This window comes from Magallana gigas, chromosome 6, assembly GCF_963853765.1.
Source record: "Magallana gigas chromosome 6, xbMagGiga1.1, whole genome shotgun sequence".
In the NCBI taxonomy this organism is placed as follows: Eukaryota; Metazoa; Mollusca; class Bivalvia; order Ostreida; family Ostreidae; genus Magallana; species Magallana gigas.
In genome coordinates this window covers 5348061-5370253 of record NC_088858.1, presented here as the reverse complement: position 1 = coordinate 5370253, position 22193 = coordinate 5348061, and the positions used below count along the sequence as shown (strand labels likewise).

The 22193-nt window shown below is 33.3% G+C and overlaps 1 protein-coding gene across 8 annotated transcripts in view; it reads left to right on the top strand.

The window, feature by feature from the left end:
* The window catches only part of LOC105319920 (EH domain-binding protein 1), a 50309-nt gene that overhangs the window by 10432 nt on the left and 17684 nt on the right, over positions 1-22193 (top strand). For 4 of the 8 annotated variants that reach the window (XM_034470606.2, XM_034470597.2, XM_034470607.2 and 1 more), the window contains exons 11-21: positions 2325-2478; positions 2733-3312; positions 3459-3504; positions 3644-3781; positions 4289-4418; positions 4732-4800; positions 5846-5952; positions 6910-7009; positions 9646-9710; positions 10472-10592; positions 14322-14421. In XM_034470606.2, the coding sequence (XP_034326497.2) occupies positions 2325-2478; positions 2733-3312; positions 3459-3504; positions 3644-3781; positions 4289-4418; positions 4732-4800; positions 5846-5952; positions 6910-7009; positions 9646-9710; positions 10472-10592; positions 14322-14421 (1610 nt within the window). The remainder of the gene's footprint in view (positions 1-2324; positions 2479-2732; positions 3313-3458; positions 3505-3643; positions 3782-4288; positions 4419-4731; positions 4801-5845; positions 5953-6909; positions 7010-9645; positions 9711-10471; positions 10593-14321; positions 14422-22193) is intronic. The other 4 variants (XM_034470599.2, XM_034470598.2, XM_034470603.2 and 1 more) reach the window with 4 other exon arrangements.

Sequence of the window (22193 nt, the reverse complement as noted above, 5' to 3'; positions counted from 1 at the left end):
GTATTTTCTCTTTATCAGGCATGTGATGCCTGGCACAGACTTCACTATATATCTGTCAAGATAAGTTTCTATGCTGTATTTTCTGAGGAGTTTAATGCTGAGGACGTTAATATTGACACTAGCAAATGTTTTCCCTTATAAAATACTGTTTTCGCAATCTGCTGTTATTTCTGCATAACATCATTATGGGTCGAGAGGTCAAAGTAGCGCATGAATAATCTAGGTCACTGCTTTTTCTATGAACTCAAACTAACAACTTAATATGCTGAAACACACCGTGACACCTACATAATATTGTAATGAAAACATAATTTAGGCATAAATAAAAATAAAATGTATCTGTATTTTGTTATATGAAGTTTTATTCATTCATTTTCTTACAAAATGCACAGTAACATTAATTGCAGGGATAACTGATTCATGTAAGATAGGCATATAAACAGAATAATGTTTATGGATCAACATTGTAACGAGGTGTTCTTAAAATTACAATCGCAATTTGTCAAAGGAGTTAAAATCAGTTAAGGTGTAATATCCCTCTGCTATTAATTTTGCCATATATTTAAAAAAAAATTTCATATTGATTTTCATCAAAGTCAATATCAATCGATTCATACGAAACAAAGTTTAAGTGATGAAGCGCTGCTAGATTTTTCAAAATTGATAATATGTCTTATCATGAAATGAAGAAAACTAGACATAGTGATTACAAAAGCAAAATTTTACCATCGCAGCATAAAATTAAAAATCTAAGATGTATCTGAAAACAATGTATAGTTATATACATTTTCAATTCATATTACGAAACATATTGAAGCGCTGCATTTAAGTTCAGAATAGCACTTTGTTGTATAGGTTTGCAACAAAAATTGCTTCAATCAGCAAGAGTTATCTTTCTTTATCATAGACTATTGAAGGTTTTACATACATGTTTTACATACAGTGCATGATAAATTGCCACAGTTTCTAAATTTTCAGAAAAGGTTTTCTGTTTTTAAATTTGGATAAGATAATAGTAAATGGATATATATTTAAGAAATCCTAAAAATGTAAACCAGAGCATTTGTTATGTAACACAAAAAAGGGGAACAAGTGAATAATCTTCCAGTAATTGGTATGATATGGGTTTTTTTCAATTTGTTTTCCCATATCTGCTCCCACAGAATAGAAAAGCCTTATTCAATTTTAAACATTTGAAATGTTATAAGTTTTAAATGAATTTATGGGAATAGTCATGTAGATATTGCCTCATAAATATTTTATCATTATGAATCATTTCTTGTAATATTTTGAAAAAGTTTTCTTTACTTTTTTGCCCCCTGCTTCAAAAGAGCCCTGGGGTTCAGTTCGTTCCGTTCAAATTTTCTTTTTCAATATTTGAATTTAAATAAATGTATAGCCTTCCAACATAATTTGGGACCCAGCACCACCTCCCTTGTTGTTACATGCCTCAATAATTGTGAGTTAACAGAAAAAAAGTGATATTATTTTCTACAGAAGTTATCTCTCTTATCAGAGGGACTTTCCACCTTAAAATTCATTTCTGACTCGTATAACAAGCCTCGATCAAAACCGCAAACACAGTATTACAGACCTTTTGTGTTTAGTCCATTCATGGTCAAATTTAACTCTTTGTGTTTCTCCATCCATTTTCTTCCAAATTGCTTTCCTCTATAATGTCAGAGGAAAATCATTATGCTCTTCAATGTGATTCTGCGATAGAATTTCACATGAAAATGCCTGAGTAGACTCTTACTCAACTTTCAATCGCTTTGTTTTCAAATTTCCAACTTCAACAGAAGTGGTACTATTCCACCAAGTTCAATTTTTTTTTCAAGTAAATTTTCTTTTCTGTTTCACTTTATTATAATAAAAAAGCGCTGTCTTATCAAAAGTGGTGTCATATTAATTTATCATGATAATCAAATACTTGCAACATTGTTGTACTATTTTTTGTTCCGTCATCTTAATTGAAGCGGTTTTCTAGGTCATCACAAAAAAGAAAGTATGGAGCATTGTTATTGCCATAATTTGCAGCAATTGTAACTATAAGAAATAAGGTATCATTTTTGGATGTATATCTGGATATAAATACAGGTTGGTACGTAATCAAATCTTCCATAAAGCCCTTCGGGCTTCTTGGGATTTAATCACGTCACCAAACCCATATTTATATCCCGATATACATCCAAAAATGATACCTAATTTCTTAACTACATACACATACTTGTTAAAACAAGTTTCTATGCAGTATTTTTTCAGGCATTTTGATGCCACATCTAACACTACGTATTTAATCCTGTTTTAATGCTGTAATTTTTCAGGCATTTGATGCGGCTGCGACGTGTGGCATCCCCCGACTGATTGAGCCCTCGGACATGGTCCTTTTAGCGGTCCCTGACAAGCTGTCTGTGATGACCTACTTACATCAGCTGAGAGCGTACTTCACCGGTCAGACGTTAGAGGTTCAACAGATAGGTGGGCTGAACAATCTTTTTAGTCTCCATGTTGTTTTGAAAGCAGACGTTCTTATTTCTTATTTGATACATGTAGTGCAATAAATAACATTTGACTAGATATTCCGAACTTCACTGTTGAGTAAAGTAAAAAGTGGTAGAATTGCTTTCAAAACAACTCTTGAATTATTTAAATAATGCTATCATGAATTGACTATAAAGAATGATATATATGTAACTCTCGAATTTGTATTCAACTACATTGTATTTATTCAGGTACAAATGCAAGAGAAAGTATGTACACCATTGGAGATATGGATGCAAATACTCAGAGTGAAATCAGCAGAGAAATGTATGGAAAGAATCTAGTCAGAGAGAGTAACAAGAAACACAGCAAAGAAAGTAGTCCTGTCAAACAGGACAGCAGAGAAAATAGTCCCCAAAAATCACAAACTAAAGAAAATAGTCCCACAAAATTGCAAAGCAAAGACAACATTGATGTTGCAAAATCAGAATTTCAAAGAAGTAAGAGCAAAGAGTCTAGTCCCCCAAAGCCATTAGACTTCTCGCAAAATGCCAAAGTAAGTTCTGTGATAGATGAATCTGTGAAATCTGCTAGTTCCGCCCCCGCTGACAGTGACGATGATGTGTGGCAGCCCCAGAGTGGGAGTAAAGCCTCCTCACCACTCAGCGGCCCTGGATCTGACCGTGGTAGTAGTGTGGGATCGGTGGACTCTTCTGTCTCTCCTCGGGCCCTTTCCCCATCCTCTGGGGGCAGTGAGCAGTCATCACGGGCCTCCACCCCTTCCTCTCCCCCCTCTAGTACTGCTTCTCCCAAGAGAGGATCTAGTGGAGCGTAAGTTATTTAAGGAATTTAAAAACAATTGGATCTTTATAACAATTATTATGAATGGTGCATTACAATGTTTGTTATTCCATTGTATTTTTCTTTTGATTCACAGTATTTAACATTTGTATTATATGTACTGTTTCTTTTTGCAGCAAAAAGATCAATATAAGCGACATTGACACCATTTTTAAACCTAAAGTACGTATACATGTAATTACATGTACTATCTGTAGATTACTTCTGAATAATTAAAACTAAAGTGTTTTATATGATAAATATCATTAATTAAGGTGTTTAATATTAGAAGTTGTTTATTTTGCTGCTTTATATCTTTAAGCAGGAAGAACAAAGGAAGTCTCGACAAGAGGAGTTGAAGGAAAGAGCAAAGTTTCTGTTGGATCAGGCCAGGAAAGAAGCAGGCATTGGGGAAACTCAAAGCTCTCCTGCAAAGGAGGCAGAAAAAGATGTCTCTGTGGTATGTGCTAAGTAACATAGATGACACATGACACAGTGATAAGACCAACTTGTCAGCGAATAGTTTTATGTGTACATTTGTTATACATATGCACATATAGGACCATATACATGTATGTTTTAAAGTTTGCCTTTAAATAATTACATCATGCATGTATAGGGTGAAGATAGATATTTATTTTTCAAAAATATGAAGTACTTCAAATTGCAACCTGTTTTTTTTTATACCTTTCATTTGGGATCTTTTACGAGAAATTTATTAGATGAAATAAATCTATGATTTATTTTGTCTAATAAATTTTTTCAAAAGATCCCAAATGAAAGGTATAAAAAAAAAGGCAGCAGTTTGTTTGAATTTGTAACATAGAGTATTTTTATAAACACTGCATAGTATATTGAAAAAAAGAGATAAAAAGTGACAGGAAGATCAAAATAGATAGAGTTACTAGTTGAAACAGTTCTACTAGATTTAACCCTATAGTTAAAACCCTTTGTACAATTATTGTAGGAAACTGAAGACAAACAGAAACGATTAAAAGAGCGAGCTCGACAGCTTATAGAGGAAGCTAGAGCTGGGATAGGTCAACCTGAGGTCAGCCTGCCAAAAAGACCCAGCCAGGATCTTACAACAGAAAACGGTAGGATTTCTATCCACATCAGCCTGCTCATTTCTATAGTGTATGCTAGTTAATATGAGTCTGTTTTCAAATTGCTAGTTCATTTGAATTTCTTTTCTCACTTTTAAAAGCAAAAGCATCCTTTTACGTAAATACACATTGTGTATATTCATTACATCTCCTATCGTATCTTATTTCAAGTGGTTTTGTTTTTTTTTGCAACCATTTATTTCTTTTTAAATTATGCATATTAACATTTCATTTTCTCCCTTTTTATCGCATGGATGTCGTGCTTTTGTTTTGATGCCCAATGTGTTTGATCTGTTTCATCCAGACTCTTGTAAATCGACGCTGCGAATGCGACGGATTGTTCGTACTCCTGGTCTTTTTATCATTAAGAGCGGTATGTAGATTTGTACTCTGCTAACTGCTTCGTGTTGTGGTTTTGGAAGCTTTGTGGTGACAGTCGCTTTTCTTCTTTACTTAAATAGTTGACATACAGCTCTCTGTTAACATGTATGCTTGCTTTTACTTGTAATAACACATACTGCTATGCACTGACTTGATGTTTAACAAATTAACTTGTGGTGTTTTTCCTTTTCTAGATTACCGGGTACATGTACCGTAGCTTTTTGGAACAGGCATTTTGGTAGATGTTTTATTGTATAATCAGAGCTGATCATATAGAAATGCAATAATTTATGTTTCATGGTCACTCGCCTTGATTTTAAGTCAAAAGACATTCATGTCCATGATTTGGCAAAAGTTTAGTTATTGTTGATGGTTTAGGATTCTACACTACACCATTCTTGGCCCAGTGCTATATATATATTAATATATATTTGTGCAAATAAGAAGTATATATCTATTCAATGTGTATCATTTCTTTCCTCTCAAATTGTCATTTAACTGTATTCGACCTGTCTCAAATGACCGTGTAGTGAGCTACCAGTCCTCTAGGTTCCCTTCATCATCAAAAGCAAGGTTTTTGTCGTGCTTAGATGGCGAATTGGTTAGCGTGATGACCGCTCACTGCTAGGAGAATGGGTTCCAGAAGTCTTGAGTTCAAGCCCTGGTTGGGGCGGAGGTGGAGCACCAATATATACGATATTTCAATGGAAGATCTATTTTTAGTCCAATGTAGAGAAAATCAAATGTTATATTGACCTCTTACATTACATGCTGGTGAATATAATGTATTAATTTTATTTAGATAGTTGGATATGAGCCAATCAGAGATCTAGGAATTAATCAATCATATAATGAAACTTTTTTTTATTGTTTTTAGATTGTTGGATTTCAGCTTTCCAGAAAGCCTTATTTAATTTTACAATTAAGTAAAATCTTTCTTGTTCTTGCATCACAGGAAACAGAATGTCTTCTGGTATAGATGAACAATCTCATTGTGATCTAGTTTACTATAAATAATTGAGTGTGTATGATTTTAGAGTCATTGTCTCTCAATAATGGAGAAACCAATAAGACCGAGCGAACATTGAAGAAGTTCAGCCTCAAACAGCCAATGCTCACTTCATCCCTGACAGAGACAGCAAAGGTCGGTTGAATGTTGACTTTGATTTTGTATTTATGGTAGTTGAATTATCAACCTTCATGTACCGGATAATTGATATCTGATGTGATAATTGAGGTGACATCTGTAACAGAAACCATAAACCTTAGTCCTACATATAGGTGTGCATTAAGGATATCAGATGACCTTAATATCTGAAGTAGAAATATGATAAACAATTTATAAGTACTAGTATTACCTCAGTTTCAAAGATACTGTTCAGAAGATTTTGGCAAATAAATATGATATGGGTGATAGCAATTCAACAATAGCATAATTTTCTGACCTTGGGATTTCCTGTGACATTGACATTACTATTCCATATCATGCATAAAGTCTAGTTCCATAAAACACTTTTAATTTATTTTTTCATTAACCTTGAAACAAAGATGCAATTCAGCTATTTCATAATTTTCTGACTATGACCTCAGTGACCTTGACTTTTACAATTGGAGTACTTATACTATTTCAAGGACACTGTTCATTTTCATCAAACTTAAAACAAGGATTCAAATAGGTAAAAACAATTTGACTGCATTCAATTTTTTGACCTTGTCCTTTCCTATGACTTCATTATTTCTTATTTTACATTAAGCTTAGTTTCAAAGACAAATTTCATTTTTTTTCCCTATCAAATATAATTGACAGAAATTCAACTGCTCATTATTTTTTTCCCTGGACCTTCTCTTTGATTTTGACTCGGTTCTTCCTTGCTATGTATTTATCTTAGTCGTAAGGAAGCTGGTCAAGAAAGTATCCCTTTGCAATCGTTTTTCTTACAAATGGTTATTCACTCTTGAAACTATCTTGGACTGTTCTGGTATTCCCTATACCTGATGCTGGAGGGTTATAGAAAACAGTGTAGGGAAAAACTGTAAACCTAAAATATAGCCTTGATATAAAGCGTTTTAGTTGATAATTTTGAATTACATGTATTATAAACAGGAAGAGTCAGCAAGGGAAGTTAGTCCTGAGAATGAAATGGTCCATTCAACATCGGATTTCTCCTTAACAGAGAGCAGTGAGGGCTCCCGTGACGAAGGTAAATCATGTGCAACAAGTCTGATAACAAATTTTAGTTAGTCAGAAAGAGAAGGATTCTTTACAAGTTTTTGGGTGACTTGAGTCATAAAAAAGCTGTAGAACTGTAGCTTATCAAAAATTCATATCAAATAATTGAAAGCTGATATTGTCTCTTTGTTGTGAAATCAGATTTCAAAATGATTCTTTATCAATCTATCAAATGAAATATTGGTGTGTTGAGGGACCTTAATATGGTTATAGAACAAACATATTACATATTAACCTTAGATTAGACCAATTCAAATATTATGATAAGGAAGTCATTAATTGCCATAAGTAATTGATGTTGATAAAGAACAATGTAATTGTTGTTAATTACTGTAAATGTAGTGTTGGCATAGTCATACATGTATTAATCAATGATTGGCCTGACAATTCTTATGGTATATTTTCTTGTCCTTGACAGCCCTAATGCTTTGAATTTTTTGTGAAAAGTTATTTATCATGGGAGAATGGTTATAAAACACTTGTCCACTGCATTTCAGTTGAAAGCGAAAATGATTGCAATATCTGAAGGGGGTACTGCAGAATATGGAGTTAGATACCCTGTGTTATTATAATACTATAGGGTAAACTTTTAATTACAGAAAAAAGCACATGTGCCTCTTAACCAAGAAAAAGAGTTTAAGTAAATATCGCCCTACAAAAATGACTACCCAAGTTACAGTAAAACACAATTACAGCAAACATGTGAATAATGATTTCATGATTATAGCAGTCAGTTTCTTTCCCCTTACATATGTTAAAAATTCATGATTAATTTATCAGAAATTTAAAACGTATCCATTATAACCATCTCAGGCACCTTGCTACAGGAATGTCTTACTGCATATGTCATTTTTTTTAATTTTTTTTATTAATAAGCCATTTTTTTTTTTTTTTTTTTTTTTATTAATAAGCCAACTGCTTCTACATACATCATGTACATACAACATCACAAATTTTCAAGGACACAAAGTATGTTTAAGAAAGCAACGAAAACAATTACATCAATAATGCATATATAATGAACGTTTACTAAGAGAAAAAAATAAATACATATTGAGCACCTTTTTTATTGAGAGAGAGAGAGAGAGAGAGAGAGAGAGAGAGAGAGAGAGAGAGAGAGAGAGCATGCACTCTAGAGTGAGTTAATCACAGGGGTCCAAATTTCCCAGTCTGTATTGAAGTTATCCATTTCACTTCTTTCCTTTGCACAGAATTGGAATACTTTATATAACTATATATGTCATATCTTAGGCCCAAAAAATTATTTTGCTCTTGAGTTTCTAAAACAACAAACAGTTTGAAATATAATTCAACAAACAGGAACTTTTATACTATTTCTATTGTCGACTTTATTCCCTATTTCAAAATGGCTACAAAAAATGTTGAAACAAGTGTTGACTATGCATCTTTGTTGTTTTTTTTATTCTCATTTGTACTACCAGATACCATTTTAAAATATATTAAAAAACTTTGGTTTTTGTTTCAAATTATCTTGCTAGTTTTTAGCTCACCTGATCTGAAGGCTCAAGTGAGCTTTTCTGATCAAGATTTGTTCGTTGTCTGTTGTTGTTTTCATCATTGTTAGTGTTGTTGTCGTTGCAAAACTTTTCAAATTTTCATCTTTTTGTCAAGAGCAGATTTCAACCAAAGTTGGCACAAAGCATAACTATGTAAAGGGCATTCATGTTTCTTCAAATGAAGGGCCACACCCTCTTTAAAGAGGAGATGATTAAGAATTATCAAAAATCTTCTCAAAAACAATTCGTCCTGAAAAGCGTCAATTTGTGTGGAAGTATCCTCAGGTAGTATAGATTCAAGTTTGTCCAAATCATGGTCGCCAGGGGTAAGGTGGGGCCAAGATTTAGGGATCGTGTTTACATAGGACCACATAGAGAAAATCTTTGAAATTCTTCATATAAAAAACTATTAGGCCAAAAAACTCAAATTTGTATAGAAGCATCCTCAGGTAGTGTAGATTAAAATTTCTTCAAATCATGGTCCCAGGGGGTAGGTGGGGCCACAATGGTGGATGGATTTTTACATTGGAATAATTAGAGAACATTTTATAAAACTTAAAAAAAAAAAAACCATTAGGCCAGGAAAGCTCAAATTTGTGTGGAAGCATCCTCAGGTAGTGAAGATTTAAGTTTTTCAAATCATGATCCACGAGGTATTGTGGGGCCACAATTTGGGGGGGGGGGGATGTTAAATTTTTACATGGGAAGATATAGAAAAAAATCTTTAAAAATCTTCTTGAAAATGATTCAGCCAAAAAAGCGAAAACTTGTGTGAAAGCACAGATTGTGCAGATTGATGTTTGATCATGATTCATTAGAGAAAACTAGGAATAAAGATATATCTAAAAGAACAAAAGGGGTTTGGTAATATGTGAATAAAAATCAGCAGATATTTTTTACTTTTTGTGTTAGATCTACTGTAACTAATTTTCAAGATATTTTGAATTTGATACTATTATGCACATTTAATCAGAGTTATGGCTATTGTTGCTCAGGTGAGCAATGTAGCCCCAGGGCCTCTTGTTTGATAAATGGTTAATCGTTTTCAATTGAGACCACTAAATATGATATTTAACTTTTTGTACAATAGATGATTCAAGTTCCTCTCCAGATTCTCTAGATATTGATAACCACGTCGAAAGAAAGAAGGATGAGGTAAGAAGCACTAGCATTTTTAGCTGCCAACTATCTTAGTCTTCTAAACATGTCTCACAACTACCCCAAATTCCCTGTGTCTTGGTATATAAAATATATGTATATATATATATCATGCTGATGTGTTAACAATTTTGAATAAACATGATTTTCATTAGGTGCATTGGTAGTTGATTTATCATTAGAAATACAGTTGAACTTCGATATATTGAACACTGATATCTCGAACACAATGGATACCGGTATGTCAAAGTGATTTGTAAGTCCCAACCACTTATTTTTTAAGTATTTTGCCCTTGATATCTCAAATACTTGGATATCTCAAAGTTTTAAAAAGTCCCATTTAGTCCGAGATAACAAAGTTTGACTGTACATGAGAATTTCTGCAGATGATAACGTAGAGATACAATTTTAAAAAAAAACCTGAATTCGAGTAGTTTGGGAAATAAGGATAAAGTGCCTTACAAGTTTCTGTCATCCAACATCAATGGTTACCAGAGAAGGTGCACATTATACAAAAAACTTAAAATTACCGAGCAATAATATTTGAATTATTTTAATGTTTCAGAAAGAAACATATCTGTCTTTGAAAGTACTTGATGATTAATAGTTTGAAGGTGTTTTGTTGAAAACTATATGAATGGAGTTTTTTGCTAGACATTGATTGATCCTTCATCTCCCAACATAAGTGGTAATGCTTCAGGATTTTTAAGGTGTTGATTGTACTATTGATATTTTAAAATAGAAATTAAATCTTGCAGCATCTGCAGGACACCAATCAGTATGTCCATAACGAGATGGAGGCCCTGGAGAGGGAACAGACTCAGATTGATAGACAGGCAGGAGAGCTGGAGGCCAAGCTGAGGAAAATCATGGGAAAATGTGAGGCACCCCCACTCCCCACCCCAGCCAAATTCTAGTCCAACCTTGTATCTATGATTAATGGCTGAACATTTTACAAACCCCACTCCATTTTTGTTTACCTGAGTGTACAAACTTCAGAATCATGCAGCTTGTTATTCAAGTGAAAACAAAAGCAATGAGTATATTTGGCTGTTTTGATAATCTAAGTATGCTCTTGTCTTGACCATGGAATACTGTTAACCGATGTCATATGATATTTTGAACCGCAATATATTGAACCCAGGTTCAAAATATTGCTGTGATATATTGAACCCCCCCCCCCCCCCCACACACACACACACACACAAAATATTGAACCCTGGGCCCGGGATCAATATATTAGGGCAGCGATACATTAAACCCCCCTTTGCTTTTCAATTGCTTTCAAAAAAGGGGTTCAAAATATTATGGCCACGATATATTGAACCCCCTCCTATTTCCAATTCTAAATGGAGAGGGGGTTCAAAATAATATGGTAGCGATATATTGAACACTCTATTTAGTGAGAATTAGAAATAGGAGGGTATCAATATATAACGGCCGTGATATTTTGAACCCCCTCTCTCCAATAGCAATAAAAATCAGAGAGATGTTCAATATATGGTGGCCATAATATTTTGAACTCCCTCTCCAATTGGAATAGGAGATAGGAAGTAAGGGGCTCTATATATTGTGGCCATTTAAGCGATAAAATGCAGGATATGAAGGGGGCGACATTGCTGAAAAAATACATAATCAGGTTATATAAACTTTTTCTGCAATGATAGCTATCTTCATAACTCGCATGGAACATCAAAGTTTATAGTTACATCTTTCTTCTAACAAATTAATGTATTCATTGTAAAAAGTAAGTAAAATCCACTGAATTACTGTTAATGTACACTAGTACGTTAGATAAAAGAAACGGCCAAATCATCTCATATGGGAATTTGAGTCTGACATCATCATGATTATTTCATGCAGTCCTTGATTTTTTTATAGGTCGCTGTAGGTTTCGACCAGTTGATAGGGGGACGTGTAGATTTTAGTCCTGTCAGTTTCTACAACTGTTATATAGAGCTATGAATGAACTATAAGTTTTCGTAAGAAAGAGAGTGAATTATACTCAGTAGATGTAAATATAATATTTTGAACTCCCTCTCCAGTAGTCAAAAAAATTACTGGGGGTTTAATATATTGCAGCCAAAACATTTGAATCCCCTTTCCAAAGGGAATTGGAAAAAGGAGAGGGGTTCAATACAGGCAGCCATAATATTTTGAACCTCCCATCCAGTTGGAATTAGAAATAGGAGGGGGGGTCAATATATTGGGGCCATAATATTTTGAATCCTCTCTATAGTAACAAAATTAGATGGGGTTCAATAAACCATGGAATCATTAGATTTTGTGGTGGCTCAATTTTCGTGGAATTCGTGGGCATCGCTCACCCACAAATTAACATGTTCCACAAATAAATAAATTAGGACCATTAAGTCATATTTCCTTTTGTAAGTATCAAAAATAGAAATAACGTCCCAACAAACCTGTAATATTGAAGCAATCCACGAAAATTGGCCCCCACAAATTTTAATGATTCCACAGTATTGTAGCCATAACACCTGAATCTTCTCTCCAGTTGGAATTGGAAATGGGGGGGGGGGGGGGGGGGGGGGGTCAATAATCATGGCCATAATATTTTGAACCCTTTGAACTCCCACTCTCCAATAGCAATTAAAATCGGAGAGGGGGTCAATTTATTTCGGCCATAATATTTTGAACCCCCTCTCCAATTGGTAATAGGATGGGGGTTTAATAACGTTTAACGGGTATTTTCTGCTGCTTGAAATATTTGCGGTTTAGGCCCGAAAAAGTATCAAATTATATTCTGCGTTTTCAATTTCTGCGGTTAAATTAGACCACAAAATAAATTCAAACATTTAACGTATTATCTTAATATACTGTAAAATCATGAAAAATTGTGGGGGCTAATTTTCGTGGATTTTGGAAATCTTATATGTTCATGGGGACGTAATTTTGTGTATTTTCTTATTCCTATAAAAGGAAATATGACTTTATATAACCCTAATTTATTAATTTGTGAAGGATTTTTATTCTTGGGTGAGAGCTACCCACAAATTGCATGAAAATTGAGCAACCATGAAATCTAATGATACCACTGACAGTATTGTATCAAATGTTGCCTACGTCATTCATACATTTTCTGTATTCTGCTTGGGGTATTACCGCCAATACCATGTGTAATGAGGGTGTTAATTTCTCATTACGTAACAACCACCTGTTGATTCAAGATGTACTAATTGTCGCAAGGTCAGTGTTTATCTAACAATTTCTGGCAAAGCACGCAAATGTTTCATGTTCACAAATGATGATTAATTACAATCTCTTTTTAACTTCTTGTGCCCCGTAACAATGTGTCATTGTATAATGACCATGATATTTTGAACCCCCTTTCCAATTGGAAATAGAGGGGGGGTTTCAATGATTACAGCCATAATATTTTGAACCCCTTCTACAATAGCAATGATAATCAGAGGGGGGTTCGATATATCAGGACGTAATATTTTGAACCCCTTCTCCTGTTGGAATTGGTAAAAGGAGGGGGGTTGATATATCACGGCCATGATATTTTGAACCCCCTCTCTTCAATAGCAAATGAAAATCAAAGGGGTGTTCAATATATAGCGGCCATGATATATTGAACCTTGGGTTCAATATTTTATAGGAGGGTTCAATATTTCGCAGCGATATATCGAACCTGGGGTTCAATATATCGCATAATGTTTTAAACCCAGGTTCAATAATTCGCAGTATCAAAATATCAAATGATACCGGTACTTGAAATTAACAACATTTTCTATTTTTGATTTCTTAGGCTAATTTTAGTTAAAAAAATTATTGAAATTGATTAAACTTAATGATCTTTTATTATACCCCCATGCACTCCAAAGGAGAAAAAAATTCAGACAACAGGAAAGTAACGAAATTATTAAATAATTTTTAGATATGTAATAAATCATCTCACAACAGTTTCTAATGTGAGGCAAGCTACTGACAAACAAGTTGATAAAACAGGACTATCAACAGTCTCGTCTGAATTCATCTTTTCATAAGTTCTATTGTCGATACAACGACCTTGTCAGCAAATACAATCTTCCACTGGGTCGCATGCTGACTGACGTTTTTCATACTTATTCTTAGACCATAATTAATCACCTAATTGTCTCTACGGACTTTTCCAATTTTTTCTCGAATACGACAAAGAGCACACGGCGGGTGTGACCGGTCAGCAGAGGTTGTTCATTCCTCCTAGGCACCTGATCCTACCTCTATCTTTTTGGAGGTCGGTGTTGCTCTGCTTTGAATTTGTTTTTCGTGTTATGGATTTTTGAGATGGTTGATGGTTTGTTATTGTCATTTTTTCATCAACTTGCAAACACAAATAAATAAATTAACAAGGTAAATTTTTATTAATTCTTTATTTCCGGTGTATATTATTGCTTCCTGTGTTTTGAGATGTGAATCAGAGTTCATAACCCAGATGCCTTTAGACTGCAAGTCCAGGGGGCATTCACACTTATTTACTAGTTAAGCACCCCAGTAAAATGTATAACCTTTTATAAAAGATTGTGTCTAGTTCAGAACAAATTGCCTTTACATATAGTATTCCTCAAATGAATTGATTATATATATTTTTTTTTTAAATTGCAGCCAAATACAAACGTCTAGAAGAGAAATTAATGCAAGATTGGTTTTTATTGGTTAATAAACGGAATGCCTTAATCAGAAGACAGATGCAACTAAACATCCTGTAAGTAGCAAGAGTTATCTCTCTTCAGTGCCCTGTGTCAATTTTTTGATATAGTTGTCTTTCTTTAACTTTTAATTGTGTGTTTGAGTATTTTTCCCTACTCATTAAGTGAGATTGCCCTTTGAATATCCCAATTAGCACTGTGTGGCGTGTCTACATCTGCCGTAACTGGTCACTGACATGTGCTGAAAACAAGTGGTTGCTTTTTAAGTGACGTTTTTATCTAAGGCATGTAACTTTTCTAGCATTCTGTGTTAATTGAAATTTTATTTTTCATTCACACTCAGTATAAATGCATGTTAGGCTGCTGTGATTAGTCATAATAGGAAACAGCTCTTCTGTAATTTTAGAGGACAATTATTTTATATATTACTGCCTGATAAACTAAAAAACTTAAGAGATATGTTTATTATTGATGTAGTAGAATTTTTTTTTGGACAGAGAATGAGAGAGTTTTTGATTTTGAACTTTAATTGTTAAGATCTGGAGATTGAAAGAAAGATATAATTGATGTTGCAGAGCTTTAATTGTACATAAATGGAGGGGGGGGGGTAAGAGTGAGAGAGAGAGTGTCTGAGACGAGGCTGATATTTCTGAGAAGCTGCTGTACACATTTCATCAGGGATTTGTTATTTTGTGATGGATGTTTATTCCCTTTTGTAAATCAGGCCCTATAAAGTCAGAGACAGCCCGGCTAATGATTCCTTGCCTAATCCCCCTGAACTTTTCAGTTCTCTTAAAGACAGTGACAAAATGTTGACATGGTGAGGCAAATTATTTATCTCCAGTCGCAGTCGGAGTCTGATAAAGACTGCAAATGTTTGCTCGTATTCTGGATCTACTGCTGCTGCTGCTGCTGCTACGAAAATCAAATCATGTCATTCATTGTCTTGAGCACACATGAAAAAAATGTACATCATGTCTGTAGAAATATCAGTGAATTTTATTTCTGAATTTTGCTAGTTGTGTTTAATGCAGTTAATTCACACTTTGATGTATACGGGTATTTTATTTAGATTACCTTGGTCATGGACAGTTATTGAACTGTTCGCACATAGATGAACTTTACAATGAAAGGATTGTCTTAACTTGATATCTTGTGCACTTCTCTTTCTTTGATATATGTATTTTGTTCTCTCTGTAGAGAGGGGCATTTTTAGAGTGAAATTCCTTATATTTTAATTCTAACTGATTAGGTATTCTGAACTGTATGATTTAGTGAGCATTGATTTGCTCAGCTAGTGTCCCATGTTGTTCCTTACTGCCATCCCTCACACACTATCTTGACATGTGATAATTCATTAGAATAAGTTCTTGTACATTTCTTCCACTTGAGATCTTTCACCATGAAACAATTTCATACTCCAGAAATTTAATTGCTTGGATGGCTGATATGTGACCAGCAGTATATAGTAAAACATGGGACAAGCTCGTCCACTTATTTACCCATTAGTCACATCTGTGGCAAGAAAGATCGGCAGCCAGAAATTCTCCTTTCTGCTCCCTTTTATGGCCAATTTTTAATGATGTACATGTTTTCTTGAAAGAGCTTATACCTGGACCTCACTTTTTTTTTTATCTTCTGTGTGGGGAAAAGGTTTTGGATTCAATTTGAGCGATATAAATTGCTGTTTTCCATCTTGTTCCAATTTATGTTTTGTATTTTTGTGCAAATTCACCTCTGGCTCTCTATGAAATTACCATGATAGCTTTAGATTGATTTTAATTTACTGTAATATATGCCAGGGTGATAAATACTCTTGTCAAACCATACCTATCCTATGAAATTATAACTATTATTTGAAAGAAACCACAATAGATTTGTTACCCATTGGTTGATATTTTTCATCTATGAACTTCTGTGTCATCCAATAAAATTGAATAAATGAATATTATCACAAGAACTGTTGTCTCATACAAAGATTTAATTCCTTACGCAAAATGTCCAAGACCGATACTAAAGGTGATCATGTTACAATTTTATTTCATTTAATTTGCAGGCATAATTATTATCAATATATATGTAATATTTCAAAAAAGAGATACTGTAGATTCCTTATTTTATGTGAGTATTTAATACAGAGATTCAACCGTTTTGCATCAAATCGCAAGAATGTAAAATCGTGAAAGCCAAATTTTAATAATTCCTTGTTGTTTAATTAGGATGTCATTTAATATGATGTCATATTTCTAAATTGTGGGCACGTGAATCAAAATGAAAATTATGAAAAAACATCACTTATATACCTGTACAAAGAAAACAAAGAATTACAGTAAAATAATGATGCTCATTTTAAGGGTCATTTTAGGCCCATATCATATATAGTTCATTGATGGGTTTGCATTGATATATGTATCCTGAACTATGAAACAATTACAGTAAAACTCGGTTGTAGCCAAGTCATGGTTTCACAGAATTGTATGATCATGAGTCAATTTCAGGTAAACTTGGTTAAAGTGAAACCCTACTAGTAAGGTCTGTGGTGTCACTTTGCTGTACAAATTTTTAATAATAGGTAGAGCAAATGCACGTTTCCTTCTTTCCGTTTGACTGTCATTGTCTTCATTGAGGAAAACAAACAAAAATCTCTTTGGGAAACATAAGCAGACTATCCCAGTACATTAGAGTATATTCAGTAAAACTCAAATATACCAAGGACGGGCTATTTTGCGTAGTTATAAACATAATTTGTTATATCCATAAACCTCACAATATGTTTAAAACGCATTGAATGAAAATCACTACACTATTAGCATCAATTCATTATAAGTGTGTTTCAATCAGTAAACCAATTCATTATCAAAGCTGTAAATTTTGATATTTTTAGCGACTCATAATTAGTTGGCTATATTTTAATATTTAATTATTACATGTATCAATAAGTTTATCATAATCTAAAATTTTTACATTGATTTGTTAGAACACACATTGGATTGTTATAATTTGCCAGGGATACAACAAAACATTTCAATACATTAATCCGTTCATCCTTAACAAATTTAACTGTTATAATATTTCTACAAGCAATATATAAAATTCCTTCCATCCATCACAGTTTCTGTGTTGTGAATCTTATGTAGCTGGTCAAGCCCTGGCATGTTTATTAAATGTAGCTGGAGTTAAAAAAAATGTTCCCCCAAATTTGAAGGTGGCTCCTTATAAAATGCACTAACATGTACCATACTAGGGATTGTGACATTTTTACTGAATACATTTTTTGTTGACAATGTAAAATTGAAGACTTGCATAGTCTCTTTCGTAGATTTCTTGGTTGTCTTTTACTGTTGAAATTGTGTTTTTTCAAAACTTTAGACATTTCAAATTCTCATCAATTTGTAAAAATACTGTAAAAGGTATTTTGGATATACTGTATGTGGTAGGTTGCTGTATTTGAGAAGTATTTTGTAAGCAACATGCTATTGAAATACTTCTTTCCATGGGTCAGCTAAGCTATGTTGGGTACCATAGTTATTTAAATTTTTAAGGGTTTGGGGGTAGGGTTGATTATTTGTTGTGTTGCAGAAGTTAAATAAATAAAAGATTCAGAATTGTGACACAAAAATCTTGAAAAAGGCTTGATGTTGAATAAGTTTTATTTTGTCACAAATTTGACAATAAAAGCTATTGAATAGATATATAATAAAACTAATTCATTTCATGTCCCTGTGGTCAATAAAAATTAATCAAAAGTGATATAAAGGTCAAATAAAGGGGTCAAGGTAGCATTTGGACTAAAGAAAATCTGAACAGAGAAATGCAAGGACACAAGTACGGTATATTTCTCTAGATCAATTCTTTGTTATTAATGAAGAGCGAAGAACTTCCTTCAGATCTTTGGAGCTAAGATAGGCTCTTTATTTTTACAGATTTCACAATATTTAACGGGCCTTCTTTTTCTTGGAGAGGGTCAGTGAATTTGAGATTAATCCCCGACACTTGAAATATAAAATGTGATTACACAAATGTTCAAACACAGGGAGTCGGAATACCGTAGCTCTTCACAAATTATGTCATTTCTATTGGGGTTGTTGATGTTATGTTTGGTGGAACTGTCCCTCCCCTCTACAATGGCAGGGGGTCACTGTTAACTAATTAGACTGGTCAGTTCCACGAACAAACACATTCTATTGTCAATGTCAACACAGAGTTTCTCTTAGTTGTTAAAATATTGACATAAAAATGTTTGTACAAGCTCAAAATTATGTTAACAACTTAATGTTTTCCTGAATGCTACAGTGCTACAATTTAAACCACCCTTTTCTTTTGGCCTTTTCAAGACTTTATTCATTTCTATAATTATGTCACCTTTATGGAATTTGATATCTCGAGGATGTTTGTAAAAAGATGGTGTGTTCAATAGGAAATGTTTTGAAAAAATGGTTTTTAATAAAAGTTTGAATATAGAGCTTTTGACTACTATGGTGAACCCCTGGGGATCCTTAAGAATACATTTTCCTCCGATGTTGACTTTGGCTAAAATGTTTCTTAGGTTTGAATTAAGGTTCTGTTGGTCTTTGCTTTGCTGGGAGGGTGTTGTTTTAGCAAGTTGCATAATGAGTTTCCGCTTCATTTTGTCGTGGATTGTTGTTTGACATGGCGCCAGCTTGATTAGAAATCTTAAAAACAATTTGATGACAGGTTATCTTTATTAAATAAACAATGTCACTTTAATTTTCCATACTGTCAATCCAGAAAAAATCAAACTCTTGTTTTTAGATTTTAAATTCTGAAATTATGGAGTCTCATCCCAGCTTCTTTAGATTGCTGAAAAAAAATTTTAATTGTAACTTAACATACAGAAGTAAAGCTAAATAATGTTGATATTTGATTGCCATGTTATTAATTACACGTAATTATTTACCTTTGATTATTGTTTTATAGATCATGTTTAAAGATAACCTAGTTGACATTTAGTACTTAATAGATCCCTTAAATACTCTCCAATATCTCTTAAATGCTCTCTTGGAGTAGATTTTGACTCCATTATTTATTTGATATAACATTTAAGCATTGTACGGTATTAAGACAGATTAAAAAATTTAACTTTCTTATTTCAAATATCTGTAAAACAAACTGATTGTACCTAAGTTGTGGCCAGAACAGTTAAGCTTGATGTTGACCTAAGATTTAGGGAACATTAAGGGCAGCACCATTTGTGTATTGTAATCTGATTGCACACGGTATATCTTGTAAACTAAATAAATACAGTCAAGATTATCTTCTTACCCCGCTCTTACTAATAGCTACAAGTAGACTCAGTCACAAATTGGTGATCAATTGCAATATTTGGTGTGTAGAAAACTTTAAACAGAAGTTGGACTGCATCCCCTAAATTCCAGCTAATCCTTGCCATGGGTCCTTACTAAGTCCTAGAACAACAGAAATGTTTTAGGTGATCCACAACTTTGTATTTTTTCACTGGGACATCAAATGTTTGGAGGGGTTGTAGAAACACGCTATTATTGGTAAGGGATTATTCCAAAGAGGATTTCAGACTCTAATCCATCTTAATTCCATAACAGGTCAATTTAAGTTTCAACATGTTCAAAATAGTACTTATTGGTCCCTATCTTAATAGGACAGAATTGGCGGTACTTTTTTGTTGTTGATTGGCATGCCATGGTTAGTCAAATCAGAAATATTTCTCTGAAGTAGATAAATTCCTTACATTTATGAGTGTAAATTATTACTCATCTGAAATACATTGAATTGAATTTTTACTCTAATTGGAGATTATGATGTAACATTGGTCATTTATTTTGGAGCCTGATGTTTCTGAACACCTGAAGTAATATGCAACAAGTTCTGTCAGAAATCCTTCCCTCGCTTTACCTCTGGTGTCAGCTGGGGCCATGACACCCAATAACACACACTTATGTACATTATAAAAATATGGAAATTTTTCTTCAAAATTCTGTTGTTTTAAAAATTAAGAAATCAAATTGAATTACCAGTGGATTCAAATGATTTATAATTCAGATACAATGAATTTACCAAACAAGAATTTTAATAATCTGAATAGGTTGATCTCCAAAACCAACAGGCCTCCTAATTCTGTTAACTTAAGAAACAGTAGAGGTAATCATTTTAGTAAAGAAAATACTCCATTGAATAACATGGCAGTGAGGGATCTGTGCATATTTCTGATTAAGTCTGAGATTTGTTATATAAGACCCCAATGTAGAAACTGACTTAAACATACCAACACAGATCAATATTTTACTAAAATATTGGCATCATAAACCTTGTGATAATACCATAAAAAAGTATTAAAACAAGAGCTATTTAAAAGTAGGTTTGACTTGTGAATATTTGTATATGTCTTTTTATTTTACACCTGGGTATGTAGTAATCTGGTGGAAATCCATTAGTTACTACTGAACAGGTAGATTTAGAAAGTCTTTAAGGTGAATTCTCCCAGACTGGTGGTCTAACGAGGCTTGGCTACATGCCGACCAACTGCAAAGAGAAAGGTCCAAGGAGATTAGATCCCTTGTTAAATGAAATTTTAATTCCAACTGCAATCTGCATGGGCGAGAAATGTTTGTATTTTGTTTAGAAGGATTAAAGATGCTCTCATATTGTTACCTACTTACAAACCCAAGTATATCTGATCAGATAAATAATTATCCACGCAATTGAGGGAAATAATCCCATTGGACACAATTTGTAAATAAATAACACATCATGTGTGTCCACACATTATACAGGCTATATGTACAATACACAGTGTGTATCAAGACTACTGGTATTTACAAAGTAAACTGGTATTTACAAAGTAAACGCCATGTATCTTGGAATTTAACAAATGTACACCATGTACATGTTTCTAAAAAGTAAACAAAATGTCATCACATCCTGTAACAATTATAAATAAACCAGGGTGGATATGTTGTATCTTGAAAATTTATATTTTAATGTTTGATGTAAAAAGGAATAAAGAATGTACTTAAGAATTTTAATGAAATCAACAAGATGTATATGAACTAATTGGAAAAATGAACTAATTGTGAAAATTGAAATTACTAGTCTTAAATTTTTTTAAAAGATCCATTGTGTATAATGCGTTTGTCTTCAAAAGCTTTTATTATGATTACAATTTGTCTATATGCAAAAATTATGTTGACGATAAATTTATCAATTTTGAAAACAATAAAGTTATTAATGTGAAGCACAAACATACATCTTTGCAAAAATGTGAATAAATGTTATCAAAATTAAGAAACATTGAACGGATCAGATTTGGATAGATATACATGTACTGTATTGGTAAATGGGAGTCGAAGCCGACCATTAAACGGTGAAATCTGACATTTAATTGGTCCAAAGATAATAATATTTGCTATGTTAGAATTTTACAAAAGTTTGGGCAAACAAGGAATATTTGATGGAAGCAATGAAACTGGAGGGACATTTCTCCATTGATTGACCTGCACAGAGTGTGTGAAACTTACAAACACTCACAAAGGATCTCTGCTTGAACTGGTTTTTATTCTTCAATTATGATTATTCCCGTTAATAATTTGTTTATTGGTCTGAGAAATTTCCCATGATCTTCAACAAGAACACCCATGGACATTACTCTCGTTCTACACAAAATTGAAATGACTAATTTGTTAAAATTTAAAAAAAACATGAAGGGGGGGGGGGGGGGGGGGGGAAGACCAACAGAAAATGGTGTGCCATGAATAGGGTCCTGTGAGGATTGGAGTTATTTCCCTTTCTACTGTGTAAGATGTGTGATCATAGTGGAATAATATGAGCATTTTCT